Source organism: Erpetoichthys calabaricus, chromosome 17 (genome assembly GCF_900747795.2).
Source record: "Erpetoichthys calabaricus chromosome 17, fErpCal1.3, whole genome shotgun sequence".
Classification (NCBI taxonomy): Eukaryota; Metazoa; Chordata; class Cladistia; order Polypteriformes; family Polypteridae; genus Erpetoichthys; species Erpetoichthys calabaricus.
The window spans coordinates 99,530,007-99,548,403 of NC_041410.2; the positions used below are offsets into that span (position 1 = coordinate 99,530,007).

Below are 18,397 nucleotides of genomic sequence, written 5' to 3' on the forward strand. Positions count from 1 at the left end.
GACATCCGCCTCCCCATACGCGAGTGACAGAACCGCAAAGAGGCTTAGTGCAGAGCGCAGGCCCAGGGGGTAGGCGAGCGAAGCCCCCTGGTAATGTTTGAAATGAAATGAAGTCGCACTTATCAAAAGTCAAAGAAATATACGAGGTCATTCTTTTTATACATGGAGATATGCATGGAGATACAAGAGAGATTAAGAAGAGGTCCATCGTGTTCATGTTAGACTGGCATTCATAAAGTCTACCACTAAATTCCTGAAAGGCCTTTGACTGTCCCCCATAAAAAACAGAATAATAAAGGACGTCACCTTCCCCCTGAGTTATGGAGGTTGGTTTACAACTCTTCAGTTGAGGACGGCCAGGCGAATGCCCGAGCGGCATAATGTAGGATATCCCAACTGATCTGTCCTTCCATAATGTCCTTCTGTTACTCCAAATAATGCCCTTCGAGGATGGAGAATAGTTCTCAGTTCAACATCATCTGATGGATAAGCAGTTAACAAAGCCTCACATGACGTGAGGGTGGCGTATTGTCATCACATGTGACACTGGAGGTCACTGTTCACAGCTTGAGTCCTGTCCCACAGAGAATGTCGAGGATTTCAGTGCTGATGCTGGCTTGTGTAACATCTCCTCATGTCGGCACACACTTTCAGTAAGTGATTTGATAAACACTCGTGTGATGTGAGATCAGTTCATCTAAGAGACCTCTCCCAAATCAGGCCATTCTCCTTGAGGGAGTAGAGACTTTGCAAGTTCAAATTACCATCAAAACGATTTAAATAACTTGGTGCTTATTATGGTGAACACTGGCTGGCACTTTCCATCAGAGCACATCGGAGAGACCCAGCTCTTCTTTTATCAACACTATGGGCCTGAAGGACACCCACCCACCCACACGCACACACACGCTGAAGCCCAGACAGGTCTCGTCACACTCCCTCACCACTGAGCTGTTTCCTTTTGTGTTGCAGATAAAACCAACTGGGATGGAGGCTCTCGTCTCTTCACTCTTGAAGCCACTGCCTACGCCCTTCTGGCCTCTGTGAGAATTGGGCAGTATGACCGATCTGGAGATATCGTGAGATGGCTGACAGAACAAAGGTTTTATGGAGGTGGATTTGAGTCGACTCAGGTATTTCATGGAGATGTTCTGCTGCTCTTCAGATTAATAGTATGAAGCCCACATGGTTACTAGTGTGCTCACCTGTCTCTCATTCAGGCCACCATCATCGTGTTTCAAGCAATGGCTGAATACATGACTGCAGTGCCAGAGTACCGGGATATTGACCTGGACGTCGAGCTGACCGTATCTGGACGCTCCAAGCCTACTAAATGGAAAATCAACAAGGCGAATGCCTTCCTTGCACGATCAGAAAAGGTAAATGCCGCTTGCCTTGACGCTCAAAACCAAAGTGCTGGGCTGCAAAAGAGCTCCTACTTTTTGTTCTTAGTTTTCTGTGCTTTGTGACAATTTGCTCGGGTTCTTTTATCTGCAGTGTTTGGCGTACATTTGTATTTTTTCACTTGGCCTGTCCATAAATATTTATCTGAAACGCCACTTTTCAGACTCTGTCTACCCACCTGTCTTGCCTGCCAACACTTTGGCAGAATGTCCAAACAAGCCAGTTCACATTGGCAAAGTTCCCAGATACATTAGGACAAATCTTAAATGTGTAAATGGCTGGAATGATTTCAGGATTTAATAATGTATAACACTGAATGTCACTGGCCTGTGTTTGGAACATGAAGTCGGCAATAGATAGATAGAGTGAAAGGTGCTATATGATAGATAGATAGATACTTTATTAATTCTCATACTCCAGCAGCAGCATACTGATAATAACAATATTAAATTAAAGAGTGATAATAATGCAGGTATACAGACAGACAATAACTTTGAATAATGTTAACGTTTACCCCCCCGGGTGGAATTGAAGAGTCACATAGTGTGGGTGAGGAACGATCTTCTCAGTCTATCAGTGAGCAGGACGGTGACAGCAGTCTGTCGCTGAAGCTGCTCTTCTGTCTGGAGATGACACCGTTTAGTGGCTCCAGTGGATTCTCCGTGATTGACAGGAGTCTGCTCAGCGCCCGTCGCTCTGCCACAGATGTTAAACTGTCCAGCTCTGTGCCTACAATAGAGCCTGCCTTCCTCACCAGTTTGTCCAGGCGTGAGGCGTCCTTCTTCTTAATGCTGCCTCCCCAGCACACCACCGTATAGAAGAGGGCGCTCGCCACAACCGTCTGATAGAACATCTGCAGCATCTTATTGCAGATGTTGAAGGAAGCCAGCCTTCTAAGTAAGTAGAGCCGGCTCTGTCCTTTCTTACACAGAGCATCAGTATTGGCAGTCCAGTCCAGTTTATCATCCAGCTGCACTCCCAGATATTTATAGGTCTGCACCATCTGCACAGAGTCACCTCTGATGATCACGGGGTCCATGAGGGGCCTGGTCCTCCTAAAATCCACCACCAGCTCCTTGGTTTTGCTGGTGTTCAGTTGTAGGTGGTTTGAGTCGCACCATTTAACAAAGACATTGATTAGGTCCCTATACTCCTCCTCCAGCCCATTCTTGATGCAGCCCATGATAGCAGTGTCATCAGTGAACTTTTGCACGTGGCAGGACTCCAAGGTGTATTGGAAGTCTGATGTATATAGGCTGAACAGGACCGGAGAAAGTTCAGTCCCCTGTGGCGCTCCTGTGTTGCTGACCACAATGTCAGACCTGCAGTTCCTGAGACACACATACTGAGGTCTGTCTGTAAGATAGTCCACGATCCATGCCACCAGGTATGAATCTAATCCCATCTCTGTCAGCTTGTCCCTGAGGAGCAGAGGTTGGATGGTGTTGAAGGCGCTAGAGAAGTCCAGAAACATAATTCTTACAGCACCACTGCCTCTGTCCAAGTGGGAGAGTGATCAGTGTAGCATGTACTGTAGATGATGGCATACTCCACTCCCACCTTCTCCTGGTATGTGAACTGCAGAGGGTTGAGGGACAAGAGAGATGAGCTGAGATGAGATGAGCCCAGGACACAGAGATGGACAATGTGCACGGTGTGGTCGTAGTGAGAACTGAGGCGCTCTGGGCTTGTGCTTGGTGAGGAACACAATTACAGATAAACTGACCTTCATGAAACTGAGCGTATTATACAGAAAGCGTAATTACTTGTATTTTTGTGTCTCTCGTGAGTAGCAGTGCTGAGTTGTGTGTGTTGCCTCCCAGGATTTTAACGTAATGTATTTTCTCATTTTTCTGTCCATTTTCTGCTGCTTATCTGGCTCTGGACAGTAAGGGCAGCAGTCTGAGCCAAAAGTCCCAGATGTCCCTTTTTCCTGCCACCTTCTGCAACTCCTCCGGTGGGGATCTGAGGCCTTCTCAGGCCGGCCGAGAGATACAGTCCCTCCAGCGCGTCCTTAATCTACCTGGAGACTCCCTCCTGGTTGGACAGGCCTGGAATTTAGTGATTTTAGAATAATAGACGGCCTGCCTGCTCATTTTCCTTTTTCTAATTTTAAACAATTCTCCTTCTTAAGCAGACATGGTGGTTGAGTGTTCACCACGTTGGAGTAACTGAGAATCTTATGCTGTGTTGGGTTTCATTCTGAGTGTAGTCACAGCTCTCCGAAATGTTACTGGAGCTCTTCATTAAGTAGACATGTTGTAAAGTCTTAGATGTTGTATTGTGTGCTGCATTAGCTGGAAAAGCTCATATGAAACGCTGAGAGAAATAAACATGTCTTTTACATTTAGGCAAATATTGACAAGGACATCTCCGTTTCTGCAAAAGGAACTGGCCAGGGAGCAATGTCAGTAAGTATGTCACTAAAGTCACCAAAGCCATCGCATGTGCAGATGAAGTTCCATCTGGCAGGCCTGTCCTCCTGCACACTCGTAGACTCCTAGACTTTATCCGAATATAAAGAATACGTGATAAACGTCTAAACCTTTTCTTCTGCAGGTGATGAGTATCTACTATGCTCTGGTGGAACAGAACAAGACAGAATGCAAGAAGTTTGAGCTGGATGTGTTGATGGAAGAAGTTCCAAATGGTGCGTTGTAAGAACTCCTGGCTCCTTGTCAGACCCCTGAACCCCACGTCTGTTGACATCATTATTATAAAACCAAAGGTCTTTAGATCATTGATGGCCTTTGTCTTTGTCGTTAATCTAATCGGACGTTGATTATGTAATCCACCAAACTGTTTTCTTTGTTTGACTTGTCGATTCTGTTCACTGTTTTTTTTGGGGGGGGGGTCTTGACTGATTGGACAAAACCCTCAGGACAACCGCGCAGACTTCAGCCAGGACATTCTGCCCATCAGAATCAAACTGCAGTCCTAACAATGCGAGAGAGGAATGGCGCCGACGATTCCATTACTGTTTACCGTCCCTTGAAATACAAGAGGAAGGCGTGACGCGTAGACGTTATTCATGTGGCAGTCACACGTCAGGGACACCGCGTGGAATTTAATGGTAATAATAATTCTATTCTCTGACTTCTAGCTAAGAAGCCTGAAGGAGCCATACGAACATTTAAACTCACCGCCAGAATGACGTAAGTAAAACTCGTTCTTTTTTTTATTTCTAATTCTCCACAACTCCAGAAATATTGAGATTAGCGACAAGTAGAAATGTGCCAACGCCAGCACTGTGACCGTCACATTACTTGGCGTCTATCAGCTCTCTGTGTGCTGACAAATACAACGGCCGTACTCGTATGATAAGCTGCTCTCAGGTGGAGCCGATGCTGAAAACATCGACCGTCTGAAGAGACGTAATACGCCACAAATATACTGCACATCAAGAAAAGGCTGAGCGGAGTAACCGCTGCCATTAAGGTGCCACCTTCACCCCGAAGAGACACTTTCAGTGCTGCGCCTTTCATTTGTTTGCCACTTTTAGACTTCAAGACCTTCATTTGGCTGTGAATTCATTCACACTCACGTCGGTGATTGTCTTTGTTTCCAGGTAAAGGACCAGAGCAGTGTTGCAGTATTTGTCCATCTAGAAATGCTAAGTTGATATTTAACATCTACAGTGGTGGTGCATTGGCACTGACCTCAAACTGGGCTTTATGAAACTGGCAGAACAAAGTCCTCATTGTCACGGTGGGCACTGTGCTGAGCTCTTTAAAGTGCGCTCAATAAAAATCACAGCAGGGAGAAGAGCTGTTAGGAAGTGAGCTCAGTGGGGGCCTGGTGGTCTCGAGGCCGCGGAGCCCCTGCAGATTTTGTTAATTAGTATTTGCCTAATCTAATTTTCATATTTTTCTTTTCTCTCTCTTTCTTCATCTTGTAAAGCACTTTGAGCTCCGTCATTTGCTGTAGTAATAAATGATGTTGCTGCTGCTGTAATGCTGGGCAAGGCGAGGAGAGACGAGGGCTTCGCTCCACTCAATGGCGCCCAACTCGGAGCCCTCAAACGCACGCCACACTGCCGCCTGTACGGCTCGCCTCGTGACTTCCAAGTGACTTGCGTGTTTGCTCTGTTAGGGCTGTGCGGCGGCCACATTTCAAATTGACTTGATATAACATTTAACGAGCTGGAATAAACACAAGTTCACGGTTCTTTACAGTTGCAGCTATCGATGGCAGACGAGCAACTCACTTGGGTGTCACCCAAAGGTTCACTGATTGAGGCTTAGCCAGAAGTCTTTTTAATATTCCTGTTTTGGTAATAGCACATTTACTTAACTCCTGTTAATCAGTCACTCAGTCATTATCCAACCCGCTGTATCCTAACTACAGGGTCACGCCAATCCCAGCCAACACAGGGCACAAGGCAGGGAACAAACCCCGGGCAGGGCGCCAGTCCACCGCAGGGCACACACACACGTCAATGCACCTGCATGTCTTTGGACTGTGGGAGGAAACCCACGCAGACACGAGGAGGGAGAACATGCCAAGTCCATGCAGGGAGGACCCGGGAAGCGAACCCAGACGGGTCTCCTTACTGCGAGGCAGCAGCGCTACCTACTACGCCACCGTGCCGCCCCAATTAATTAGTATTCTTTATATTCTTTTTTCAGTTTTTATATTCTAACACTTTACCGTTACTTGTTTACATTTTTTTTTATTACATCTGAAATGGAGTAGCTGCTCTGTAACTTCATTATTCATGCTCTAATGACAATGAAGGCTTCTAATCTTAACACCTCGGCCACTACGGCTACACAGGAACAGAAGAAATTTGACAAACGAGAGGAGACCATTGCACCCATTTGCCGCTCGTTTGTTTAGCTAGCAGCTCCGCTCTCCCAGTATCTCATCCAGAGATGGTCTCAGTTTCAGCTTCATCGACACGTCTCAGTAGATTCCCACAATTCTTTGTGTAAAGTGCCTCCTAGCTTCAGTCTTAAATGCACTTCCCACTGGTCGCCACTAGGTGTCCTCGGTACGTGATTGGCCTTTTTGGTTTGCCGGATCTCCTTTGTAAATCGATGCCTGTAATGATTTTGAAGACCCAGCGTGTTTGTCTCTTCTCTGTTTTTGACTAAAGGTAACATCTTTGGAGTTGGACTTCAGAGTCGCTAAGAGTGATCTTGCTACAAATACCTGAAAACCGCCATTTTGCTATTTTTGCTATTTGACCCTTTGTTGATTTCAGGTATCAAGGTGAAAGGGACGCCACGATGTCCATTCTTGACATCACGATGCTGACGGGCTTCATTGCTGACCAAGCCGACCTTGGAAAGGTAATTTCAGTTACGTCTCTAGTGTGGCTTACCTCATTATGGAAAATATTTGTCATTTAAAGGAATCTATTTTGTTTGTTACACCACAGCTGGCGAATGGAGTGGACAAATACATTCAAAAGTTTGAGGTGGACAAGGCCCTTTCTAACAAAGCGTCTCTCATCCTGTACCTGGACAAGGTAACTCCTTTGTGTGTCGTCACTTGTGTTGGATTGGCAGGCCTGGATTTGTCCCTGACGCCCTAAACTTACGTCAAGATAAATGCAAATCCTCATAGTTTCCCAACTTTTATGAGAGGTTTGGTTCCACTATGGACCCCGTACATTTAGTGCATTAGACAGCAGTAAATTCAAAAGACCCTGAAAGAGCGACTGTTTTGTTTCTGTCAATACGTTTAGTTAATTTAAGTAACCAGAAACCAGACTTTGAAATGTGGCAACCACTTAATTCCCTTTTGCAGATCAAAAGCTCCGCCAGGGCTGCCCTTTGTCACCGATTCTGTTCATAACTTTTATGGACAGTTTCTAGGCACAGCCAGGGTGTTGAGGGGGTCCGGCTTGGTGGACTCAGGATTGGGTCACTGCCTTTTGCAGATGTCTTGTTTGCTTCATCAGGCCGTGATCTTCAGCTCTCTCTGGATCGGTTCGCAGCTGAGTGTGAAGCGGCTGGGATGGGAATCAGCACCTCCAAATCCAAGACCATGGTCCTCAGCCGGAAAAGGGTGGAGTGCCCTCTCAGGGTTGGGAGCGAGATCCTGCCTCAAGTGGAGGAGGTCAAGTATCTCGGGGTCTTGTTCACGAGTGAGGGAAGAATGGAGCGTGAGATCGACAGGCGGATCGGTGCGGCATCCACAGTGATGAGGGCTCTGCATCAGTCTGTTTTGGTGAAAAAGGAGCTGAGCCGCAAGGCGAAGCTCTCAGTTTACCAGTCGATCTATGTTCCTACCCTCACCTATGGTCATGAGCTGTAGGTAGTGACCGAAAGAACGAGATCGCGAATACAAGCGGCTGAAATCAGTTTCCTCCGCAGGGTGTCTGGGCTCTCCCTTAAAGATAGGGTGAGAAGCTCAGAGTAGAGCCGCTGCTCCTCCGCATCGAGAGGAGTCAGATGAGGTGGCTCGGGCATCTGATCAGGATGCCTCCTGGACGCCTCCCTGGTCAGGTGTTCCAGGCACGTCCAACCGGGAGGAGGCCCCGGGGAAGACCCAGGACAGGCTGGAGGGACTATGTCTCTCGGCTGGCCTGGGAACGCCTTGGGATTCTCCCGGAAGAGCTAGAAGAAGTGGCCGGGGAGAGGGAAGTCTGGGCATCTCTGCTCAAGCTGCTGCCCCCGCGACCCGACCTCAGATAAGCGGAAGAGGATGGATGGATGGAGCTCTAAAGCTCTGACCTGGCAGTCTGAATTCTGATTTGACATTTGCACTGTGATAAGCACTGTGACTGTGCCTTTTAATCTGTACATCTACTGTATATTTAAAGCATCTTTGAGCTGAAGTGTCCTCTTAGTGCTACCTAAAAGAGTAAGTGTCCAGTAAGAGCTCCGTCTTTTCACAGGTGTCCAATAAACGCTGGGATGTTATCTCCTTTAAAGTTCACCAGATGTATGAAGTGGGCTTAATTCAGCCAGCAGGAGTGACCATCTATGAGTACTACGAGATGGGTAAGGCCGAGCCGCGGAGGTTTAGTTCATCTGGATTACAGTCTTGTAAAATGAAGAACTGCTACAAATGTTGGCAAAACAGATGCTTTGATTTTTTGTGAGGTATATTTTGATGGAAAACATTTCAAACCCATCGCATACAGCAGTCAGTGTGATTAACATCATCCCACGGGTCACAATGTCAGTATAGGAGGTGATTGAAGAAAGACGGAGTGACGACTTCACTGGCCGCCTTCTCCGTGACTTTGTTCAATCACATCATTCTAAACTGGACCATCTTCAACATGCTGCCCAAATGTCCTAACAAATTACCTACCCAGTAGTGTGTGACATGGTGACAGACAGACAGACGTCAATTTAATTGTATTCATATCTCTCTATTATAAAAAAAAAAGCTTGCGACGAGACTTTGATCTTTTGAAGAGAAACAGAGAGACACTTTCACGTCCCGCGACACGGGCAGGTCACGTCATACTTGCAACCTTCAGACACAAGTCCCGTGATACACATGCAGAGCAGGTTAGAGATAACGGAGGCCGGAAAATTCGAAAGTCTCAAGAAAATGAGAGTAAAGATCACATGAGCGCAAACAAACAGAAAACATCACTCGGGTGAAATAACGGAACAGCGAAAAGAGATGGAATAGTGTTTGAGGATGTCTGGGGGAGAAGACAGACAAGGCAGCGACTTTAAAAATGACGATGACGCCGCACAGGAGCAGCAGCAAGCCAGCGTCTGATCGAGCAAAGAGGAGGTAGAACGGCGATGGTTATTTGACTCCCACTGTCTCACCGGTAATGAGGGGTTTCCGAGGAGCGGCCGCGTCTCCTTGGGGTGCGGGGGGAAAGGGATTGGCGAGCAAAGCCCCCTAGTAATAATAGTAACAATAATACTAGTTCTTCATATTTATATACATATACACAAAGCGCTTTGACATGAAAGTAATAGAATTTGGGGATTATCCACAGCACTTGGGCCCGACACAAAGTCTCTACTGATTTTGGGACCTTTTGGGACTGAGAAGCTGTATATACGACAGTTTGAGAAATCTATCCGTTCTGATTTTAAAGGCTGTTTGATCAATTTCAAATTAAGCTGCCAATCGCCTTTCTGGGGTATTAGTGCCCGTCTACCACTTCGTATTCACTGAATCTCCATAAATGACCCATCTGCCACTCATCGAGATTTTGAAGAGTTACAGCTTTCTTCAACCAGAATTATGCCTGAATGGACTGGCAGTCCAATGCCTGGCACTCTGAAGCACAGGGTCACATTGGCATGGATATTAGTTAACAAATGCTCTTTTACAGCAAACACAACCCAAGCAACGTTCTTACAATTTGGGAGTCCATTGACCTGTGCAGGGTGACGTGGTGAGCATTCTGCTCTCTCATTTTGTAACCACAACTGAAACGGGCAAAATGAACGTAATTACAGTTGTTAGCATATGTAACTTGCACATTCTAGATGGTACCATGTGAAGGCACAAGGAAATGTTCAAAACTGCTTAAGTCACACCGTAACAAATACTGTGTGGTATGTTCCTATTTTATGAACCCCTTGGTTAGATGAATCCTGACTTGGCAGCAGTGGGTACAAAACATAAAACGTGAAGCCTGCACATAGTGAGGCCAATCATCTCAGCTGCAGGAGGATAGATAGATAGATATTCATTTTAGTGTAGTCGGCAGGATCGCAAAATTAGATAGATAGATAGATACTTTATTAATCCCAATGGGAAATTCACATTTTCCAGCAGCAGCATACTGATACAATAAATAATATTAAATTAAAGATTGATAACAATGCAGGTGAAAAACAGACAATAACTTTCTATAATGTTAACGTTTACCCCCCTGGGTGGAATTGGAGAGTCGCATAGTTTGGGGGAGGATCTCATGGCCCGTTCAGACCTGGACGCCCAGATGAGCTCTTTTTCCTGAGCACTGCAGTAATGGAGCCCATCACGCTAACAACCACGAGCGTCTTTAACGCTTTGTTGAATGGGATCGTGCCAGCAGATGTATCTGATTTTTTCCAGTTCAGGGCCCTAATAAAGAGATGGTCACAAGTTCTATGCCATTTAGTGGAAAGGAGCCCAGAATGGCTGCCTAACTTTGAGATCCTCTTGTGCTCGTGTTATGATCAGCCGACCTCAGCTGATGCTTATGTGGAGCTCAGAATGATTTGTTAGTGTCACACAGCAACAGCAAAAGCAATTCTTCACTGTTTCTTTCTTTTTTTACTAGACAAACGCTGCCAGAGATTCTACCATCCAGACAAAGAAAGTGGGCTCCTCAGCAAAATCTGCCAAGAGCAAGTATGCCGATGTGCCGAAGGTAAATACTCCACGTGTGATAAAGTCTGCGTTCAATGAAAAGTGGAACTGTGCACAAGTCTGATTAATACAAGTCACTTCATGGGCCAGACGTTAGTAGACAGAGTGAACCAGACAGTGGCACCAGCTCCTCTGACTTTACACAGATAGGCCTGCTATGTGTTTGCCATCCCATCATTGTCACTGACTATTGCAGCTGAAGAAGATCAGCAGACAGACACTGAGACACAACATCACTACTCTGTCCAGAAGCTCACCACAATGTACTCCGTGCACCAAGTGGCCCCGATGCTCAGTCCTGTCCTTTTCTTCTCTCATCTCCTCTCCCACAAGCTCTGTCGTCGTCTTCGTCTTCCTCCTCCCGACTCCGGCTTCCCGAGTGGACTGCGGTCGCCTCTTTTCTACCCGACCCAGAAGTGCTCCAGGTGTCCCTCGATCAAGAAGTGCTGCAGACCCAGGCGCCCCTCTGGTGATGGCCACGGGCTTCTAAACCCCAAACCCGTGGCCCTGATACAAACCAGGGGGGCCTGCCCTCTCGTGTCTGTTGTTGATATGTCCACTCCCCTGGTCCTCTCCTCAAAAGGGCGTCCCGACTGGGCGAGGTCCCCGGCCGTCTATCACACAGCCTTTATGTTACATAACTACACGGCTAGCAGACGCTCCATGCTGGACTGTCATCTAGTGATGGTGGCGGCGCCCACTGGCTCTGGGGCTGAAGGCTGCCTCGTCATGTAGGCCCGTCTCTCGGGAGTAACAAACATTCATGAATTGTCGGACCTGATATTACTCTCTCTGTGTCTTTGTATTGTGAAGCCCATCGCTGGCGTCTTTTTGCCCAGATAAGCACATGTAGGCCCTGTAGACCCAACAAGTCATAAAGGTAATAAATAATGGCCTCACTGCGGTGGTTTGTTTCCTGCCTTGTGCCCTGTGTTGGCTGAGATTGGCTCCAGCGGACCCCCGTGACCCTGTAGTTAGGATATAACGGGTTGGATAATAGGTGGATGGATAATGGCCTCAATTGACAGTGGCATAAAGTGTTGTGGCTGCACTTTGAGTTTCCACTTTAGATGGGGAGCTCAGAGGTCCAAAATAAAATCTGAAGGGAGTGAAAGTTTAAGATCCCTCAGCCGAGAGATAAGAGAACCCTCAAGGGTACACCTTGTCCTTTTAATGTAACGTGGGGGGAGTGAGGCTGTCGGCATTCAGCTAACTCAGCGTCCCGCCTGACGTGACTCCAGAAGGCCGTGCTGATGTTCTAAGAGTGGAGGGGAGAAGGAAGAGGCTCACGGCACTCAGTCGCCATCTTAAGTCGCTGGATAAGGAAGTCGGCCAACTCCGCTCCCTGTGTGCCCCTCGCTTTGCTGACTTTTATTGATTGTTTTATTTGTAATCCACTGACTGCTTTCAGATCCTGCAGGCTGGCACACTTTACACTACTGGCTCTCAGATTTGAGTCAGTCCTTCATTCAGCGTGTCACGAGAGGAGCGCATGTGCAGCCCCCCCACATTCTCCAGTGCTCCCTTGAGCCCCCCAAAGCTCTACGGTGGTCCTGATTGTCTCTCACTTTTTCTTTTCTTTGTAGAAAACTGCAGCCTGCTGAAAAAGAACGAGCTGAGACTGAGAGAGGAGGACCGACTGACTGTGGCCTGTGAAGCGGGAGTCGATTACGGTACAGATGGACGTTCTTTTCTTGTCGTTTGAATTCTGCTACTGTTATGTTTTGTGTGTTTCTTTCTGTCCATATTTCTAAGTTGAAGCTTACTGTCCATGTTTCCAGAAATCTCTGTTTTGTTATCACACACAGTACTTTCGTACTTCTGCTCCATGTGGATAAGACATGTTTGACAAGCCAAGGCGTCTTCAGTATCTTCTGCCAGCCGCTGTTGGCAGTTTGTCTCCTAAGCGTTAGACAATCCATAAGAGTTCATTATTATCATGAAACAGCATCTCTGGTGTTGTACTTTCACCAGTTAGCACGTCGACAAGCCCAGTAGACTTACGTATGAATGAAGGGCAGGCAGGCGGGCACAGCGTGGGCCACATGCTGAGTGTCTCCAATGGGTAAGGAGCCTGCAGCTCAACTCCTACCAGCTTGGGGGGGTTACGTTACGTTATTCTGCGGTGGGCTGAGTGGAATACTAAACACCGGCAGCAATCCTCAAACTTAGCTTTGAATCAACATAAATGGCTTCAAGCTAAAGGTAAGGTCTGAAACGCAGCCCACCCAGAGAGAGCCTGAAAACCGGATGCTGGGATTAGTGGTGCAGATTGTGCCTTACAGCACAGAGAGCCTGACCCTTGGCTCAGGGGTGCCCAGGGAGGTGTGGGTCTCATGGACGCTCTCTAGCACCTGGAGCTTGGTGTGCCCTTTTCACAATCATAGGGGGCTTAACGAAGTCAGCGATATTACAACAGAACCTCATGAAAACAACAAGAAGTCAGGTGGAGGCAGTGATATCTGAAAGAAAATGTCCAGGGGCATGGAGAGCTTGCACGTGTCCGCACATCCATTCAGAATTTAAGGCAATGCTGCAAACGAGCAGATTAGTCAGGGGGTGGGCAGCAATTTGAAAACTTCTACCAAGGAATTGGATGTGAGGGGAAAACAAATCACCAAGAATCAGGAAAGGCTGGAAATCTTACTAGAAGGTGCCAAAGGGCATGACGGGCATTGAGAGGTGGGCATGAAGCTTTTAGACCTTGAGAAGTCAAGACAACGAGGATAATAATAACAAGAAATGTATTTGGAGAGCACATTAAATACATCGGATCTAAATGTGCTTTACAAAAACTGACAATGCAAATGACCTTAAAATATACAGTATATGGATACTAGTGAGCTTCTAATTACAAGTGAAAGCAGCACTTCAGTTTCAGTAACCCTTCTCAGACGTGTGCAGCACAGGGCAGTACAACGACGGGGAGGTACAGCGGACAGAAGTCACAACTCCACCACTTTCTACATATGTCTACTCAAATACAGTATCTTCTTCTTCATCATCTTGCTCTGTCACCTCCATCACCTGCATGTCCTCTCTCATCACATCCATAAATCTTCTCTTAGGCCTTCCTCTTCTCCTCTTCTCTGGCAGCTCTATCCTTAGCATCCTTCTCTGATTATACTCAGCATCTCTCCTCTGCACATGTCCAAACCAACGCCATCTCCCCCCTCTGACTTTGTGTCCAAACCGTCCAACCTAAACTGACCCTCTAATGTCCTCATTTCTGATCCTGTCCATCCTCATCACACGCAGTGCAAATCTTAGCATCTTTAACTCTGCCACCTCCAGCTCTGTCTCCTGTGCCACCATCTCCAACCCATATAACATAGCTGGTCTCACTATCGTCTTGTAGACCTTCCCTTTCACTCTTGCTGATACCTGCCTGTCACAAATCACTCCTGACACTCTTCTCCACCCACTCCACCCTGCCAGCACTCTCTTCTTCATTTCTCTTCTACACTCCCCATTACTCTGTACTGTTGATGCCAAGTATTTAAACTCCTCCACCTTCGCCAACTCTACTCCCCTCATCCTCACCATTCCACTGACCTCCCTCTCATTCACACACATGTATTCTGTTTTATTCCTACTGACCTTCATTTCTCTCCTCTCATATCTCCACCTCTCCAGGGTCTCCTCAGCCTGCAGATCACAATGTCATCAGCAAACCTCATAGTCCACGGGGACTCCTGTCTAATCTCGTCTGTCACCCTGTCCATCACCATTGACAATAAGAAAGGGCTCAGAGCCTATCCCTGATGTAATCCCACCTCTGTCACTCTTACCACAGACCTCACCATGGTCACACTTCCCTCGTACATATCCTGTACAACTCTTACGTACTTCTCTGCCACTCCCGACTTCCTCATACAATACCACAGCTCCTCTCAGTCACCCTGTCATCTGCTCTCTGCAGGTCCACAAAGACGCAATGCAACTCCTTCTGGCCTTCTCTAAACTTCTCCATCAACATCCTCAGAGCAAACATCACATCTGTGGTGCTCTTTCTTGGCATGAAACCATCCTGCTGCTCACTAATCATCACCTCACTTCTTAACTGAGCTTCCACTACTCTTTCCCATAACTTCATGCTGTGGCTCATCAGTTTTATCCCCCTGTAGTTACTGCAGTCCTGCACATCCCACTTATTCTTAAATATTGGCCCACCAGTCCACTTCTTCTCCCGTAAGCCTCCTCTGTAAGATGGTGTGGCTGTGACAAGCAGGGCCGTCTACAGGCTGATTTACGACTCCTGAGCTGTCATGTCTGTGTCTACATAAGTCAGAGTGGCTGAAGGACAGCAGAGAGTTCACTCGCCCCTCTCCTAATACATCAGTTACATCATCTATGAATTTATATATGGTAACCACAAGGGGGTGCCACTGAGACCCAAGCCACAAATGCACATTTCCAGTATTTGTCACCATTTCCAGTGAGCACAGCCAGAACACACAGCCACCAGATTCTTGTGCTCCTTCTGCCCTGCAGGTGAGTGTCACTTGCTGCCCCCTGACTCTCTGATTCCTCAAGGTGACGCTGGGGTCTTCTTTTTAAACCGGACTGGGGACTGCTTCGGATGTCACTGCGTTGGTTGCCTGGAGCAGTCTGCACATTTCTGAACTCCAAATCCCTTGCCATCCAGCAGGTGTCATAACTGGGATCAGCCCAGAGGACCACTGCCACCTGTTGTGTGGGGGAATGAACTGCTCCTGGCATCTACCATCTCCCACTCCAACCCACTGGGACTAAGATTGCATGGCATCCCAGCTGGGTTGTGTCTCCCTTCCTGCCATCCTTCCATTATGGCATCCCAGCTGGGAAAGAAATCTTCCTCCGTCCCAGTCGCGAAGCCCGTCTCTCCTCCTAGTCACTTACAATATGTGTTGTGACATTTCTGAGACCCCCAGCTGCGCTGCACGTCGACACTCAGGTCTCTTAACACAGGCAGGGACTGCTTGTCTGCTGCCAGTGCCACTGAAAGCTCGCACCCGCAGGCTCCCCACGTGACGCATCTGTCGCCCGCTGGTTGATGCAGGGTACGTTTAAAACCCGCCGCTGGCCTGGCTGTGAATTCGCTTTCTCACTTGTCTTCCTGTCTGTGCTCTTTTGGTCTGAGAAGGGAGCGAATATTCGATGGCCTCATCGTCCCTGCTGCGTGTGTCTGAGTGACAGCCCCCTAAATGCTTTGTCTTGAGAACAATAAAGCTGAACTCGCCACTAGTGCGCCACACATCACAATATATGTACACAGAACTCCACAACAGCACCCACATGCCCGGCTTTGGATGCCAGTCCTCATGATTGTTGTTGGTGTGTCTAACTCCTGTCACCTTTGCCCCTGCAGTGTACCGAACCCGACTCTTGGAGACCACCCAGGAGGCCGAGTACTCTTTCTACAAAATGGAAGTTGTGTCAGTCATTAAAGAAGGTAGGCCTCTCATTTACTGCCGTACTCCGCCTGGTGTCCTTGCTTTACTTCTTACTTGGCCGTGTGTCCACCGTGGACTCGGCAACACCGTAGGGCACAGCAGAGTCTGTGATGCCAAGTGCCGCTCAGTACATCAGGATGTTGTGCCACGTTTAAGCTCTTTTTGCTGCAATTCACATTCTGACTCTCTTAGTACTGAGTACTCTGTACAGGAGCGGAGTGAATGTTACGTCTCTGCATGGTGGCCTGCACCTTTTATCTTGTACTGCGTCAGGCGGCCATTCGTGGATTCACCCCAATGTGTTTCCAGAGTCGCCAGGAGAAACTGTCAGATTTCAGGAGGCCTAAGGGACACTGGGAGACGCGCCATTCCTCCGCTCAGATGGTCACGTCCTTTGTTTGTGTGATTTCACTCTCAGGTACCGATGAAAATCCTGAAGGGAAGAGAAGAGTCTTCATCTCTCACAGCTCCTGTAGGAAAACCTTGAATCTGGAAACAAATAAGGAATACCTGATAATGGGAAAAATGGAGGATCTGTGGCAGAAAGGACAAGAGTAAGTTTCATCTGCACTGGGATATTTGATGAGGCTGTAGCATTTGTACTCATACCAGGGTGGTCCCCCAAATTGCATTGGGATTATTTGACCCCCACATGTTACTCCAGAGGGGCACCTGGCTTGGGGACACACATCCTTCCTATTGAAGGGGCTTCTTATTTCCATGGGTGTTGAACTTCACACAAATGGTGTCAAAGTGATGTAACTGGGCAGCAAAGTCTTTACTCTTCATAGCTTGTGTGTGTCAGCCGTCCACTCAGTGGTCCGAGCCCCATGGCCTAAAATTAGAACCTGCCTCATCTTAAGGTCTAGAGAAAAGAAAATGCCAGTCGGTGGACGTTCTCATTTCCACTGGGTGTTCTGTGAGCCCATAGGTGTTAAGAAGAGCATCATGGGGGGATTCCTGTCTCGCCTGGGGTCTGCATTCTTGGACCCCCCTTTTTAAGTGTCCTTGGAAGAGGATTACTGCCAGCGGGCACCCTTCTTCATGATGGTGTGACCCTGACTTGTTATTTCATGGTGGCCTTCTTTGTCTTTCCTCCTCAGGATTTCCTACATCCTTGGCTCAGAGACGTGGATTGAGTGGTGGCCATCAAACCAAGAATGCCAGGACCCCAAATACAAAAAGACGTGCAGAGATATTAAGGGGGCTACTGACCACCTACACGACTTTGGGTGCCCCAACTAAGCCACCTTCTCAGGAATACTGTCAAGTTTCTCCTTACTAACATATCGTCCTTTGCATCGACCGGGACTCGGTGAACGGTGAACTTGGAGCACTCCGTCAAAGCTCAGCCTCACGGTTCCATCTTATTTTCTCCCAGCTCTTAATCCTCAATTTTTTTTTTATGCAAATGTTCCTCTCAACTAAACAAGAAATAAAACAGCTTATGAAAAGATCACAATTGTTTTTTTGTTTTTTTTTATTTTAAATGAAGACTTACAAGTGCAGTCAGATCATTGTCTTCAGCAAACTGTTTAGTGGGAGACCAACAAAATGTCAAAGTTACCATTCATCACAGAACTGTCTGTGTGTGTCCTTAGGAATGAGAGCTGTGCTCTTTACTCTCCCGGGTTTAAAGAGAACACTTGAGCTCTTAAATTAGAGTCGAAAACTGGAGCACTTTCAGAGTGCATGGACAGAGAGTGTTACAAAAGATAGAAAAGCTCTCTTTAAAGCTCGCTCAGACTACTATTCTACAGTAATAGATAGCAATAGTAAAAATCCTCAGGTACTGATTAGAACAGTTGCTAAATTAACAAATGAGAATTCAGATCTAAAGTGCAAAATACCAACAGATATTAGCAGTACAGACTTTATGAACTTCTTCAATGTAAAAATTAAAAATATATGATCCCAGATCTCCGCATCACAGTGCAAACCTCATACTAGCTTAGCAGACCCTGCCTCACATTGCATTCAGTACTTTAGTCATTTTAATCCTGTAACTGAGCAGGAAGTCTTAACTTTAATTTCTAAAATGAAACCCACTACCTGTTCCCTGAACTTGTAAAAAGTGCAATGGATGTTCTTGCAGCGGCTCTTCTAAACATCCTCAATAGTTCATTATTGAATGGCACAGTACCTGATGCTCTAAAAGTGTCAGCCATCAAACCATTACTTAAAAAGTCAGACGTAGACTCACACATACTAAATAATTATAGACCCATTTCAAATTGAATACTAGAAAAATTAGTCGCCAATCAGCA

The 18,397-nt window shown here is 47.0% G+C and overlaps 1 protein-coding gene across 1 annotated transcript in view; it reads left to right on the plus strand.

Annotated features, from left to right (window-relative positions):
- Window positions 1-17,592, plus strand: part of LOC114667381 (complement C3-like) — a 59,287-nt gene extending 41,695 nt beyond the window's left edge. The window contains exons 29-41 of the mRNA XM_028822658.2: window positions 973-1,133; window positions 1,221-1,379; window positions 3,756-3,815; window positions 3,964-4,054; window positions 4,508-4,559; window positions 6,611-6,698; window positions 6,788-6,877; window positions 8,252-8,357; window positions 10,607-10,696; window positions 12,282-12,368; window positions 16,046-16,129; window positions 16,549-16,684; window positions 17,234-17,592. Of these exons, the coding sequence (XP_028678491.2) occupies window positions 973-1,133; window positions 1,221-1,379; window positions 3,756-3,815; window positions 3,964-4,054; window positions 4,508-4,559; window positions 6,611-6,698; window positions 6,788-6,877; window positions 8,252-8,357; window positions 10,607-10,696; window positions 12,282-12,368; window positions 16,046-16,129; window positions 16,549-16,684; window positions 17,234-17,375 (1,346 nt within the window). The 3' untranslated portion in view covers window positions 17,376-17,592. The remainder of the gene's footprint in view (window positions 1-972; window positions 1,134-1,220; window positions 1,380-3,755; window positions 3,816-3,963; window positions 4,055-4,507; window positions 4,560-6,610; window positions 6,699-6,787; window positions 6,878-8,251; window positions 8,358-10,606; window positions 10,697-12,281; window positions 12,369-16,045; window positions 16,130-16,548; window positions 16,685-17,233) is intronic.
- The last annotated feature ends 805 nt before the right edge of the window (window positions 17,593-18,397 follow it).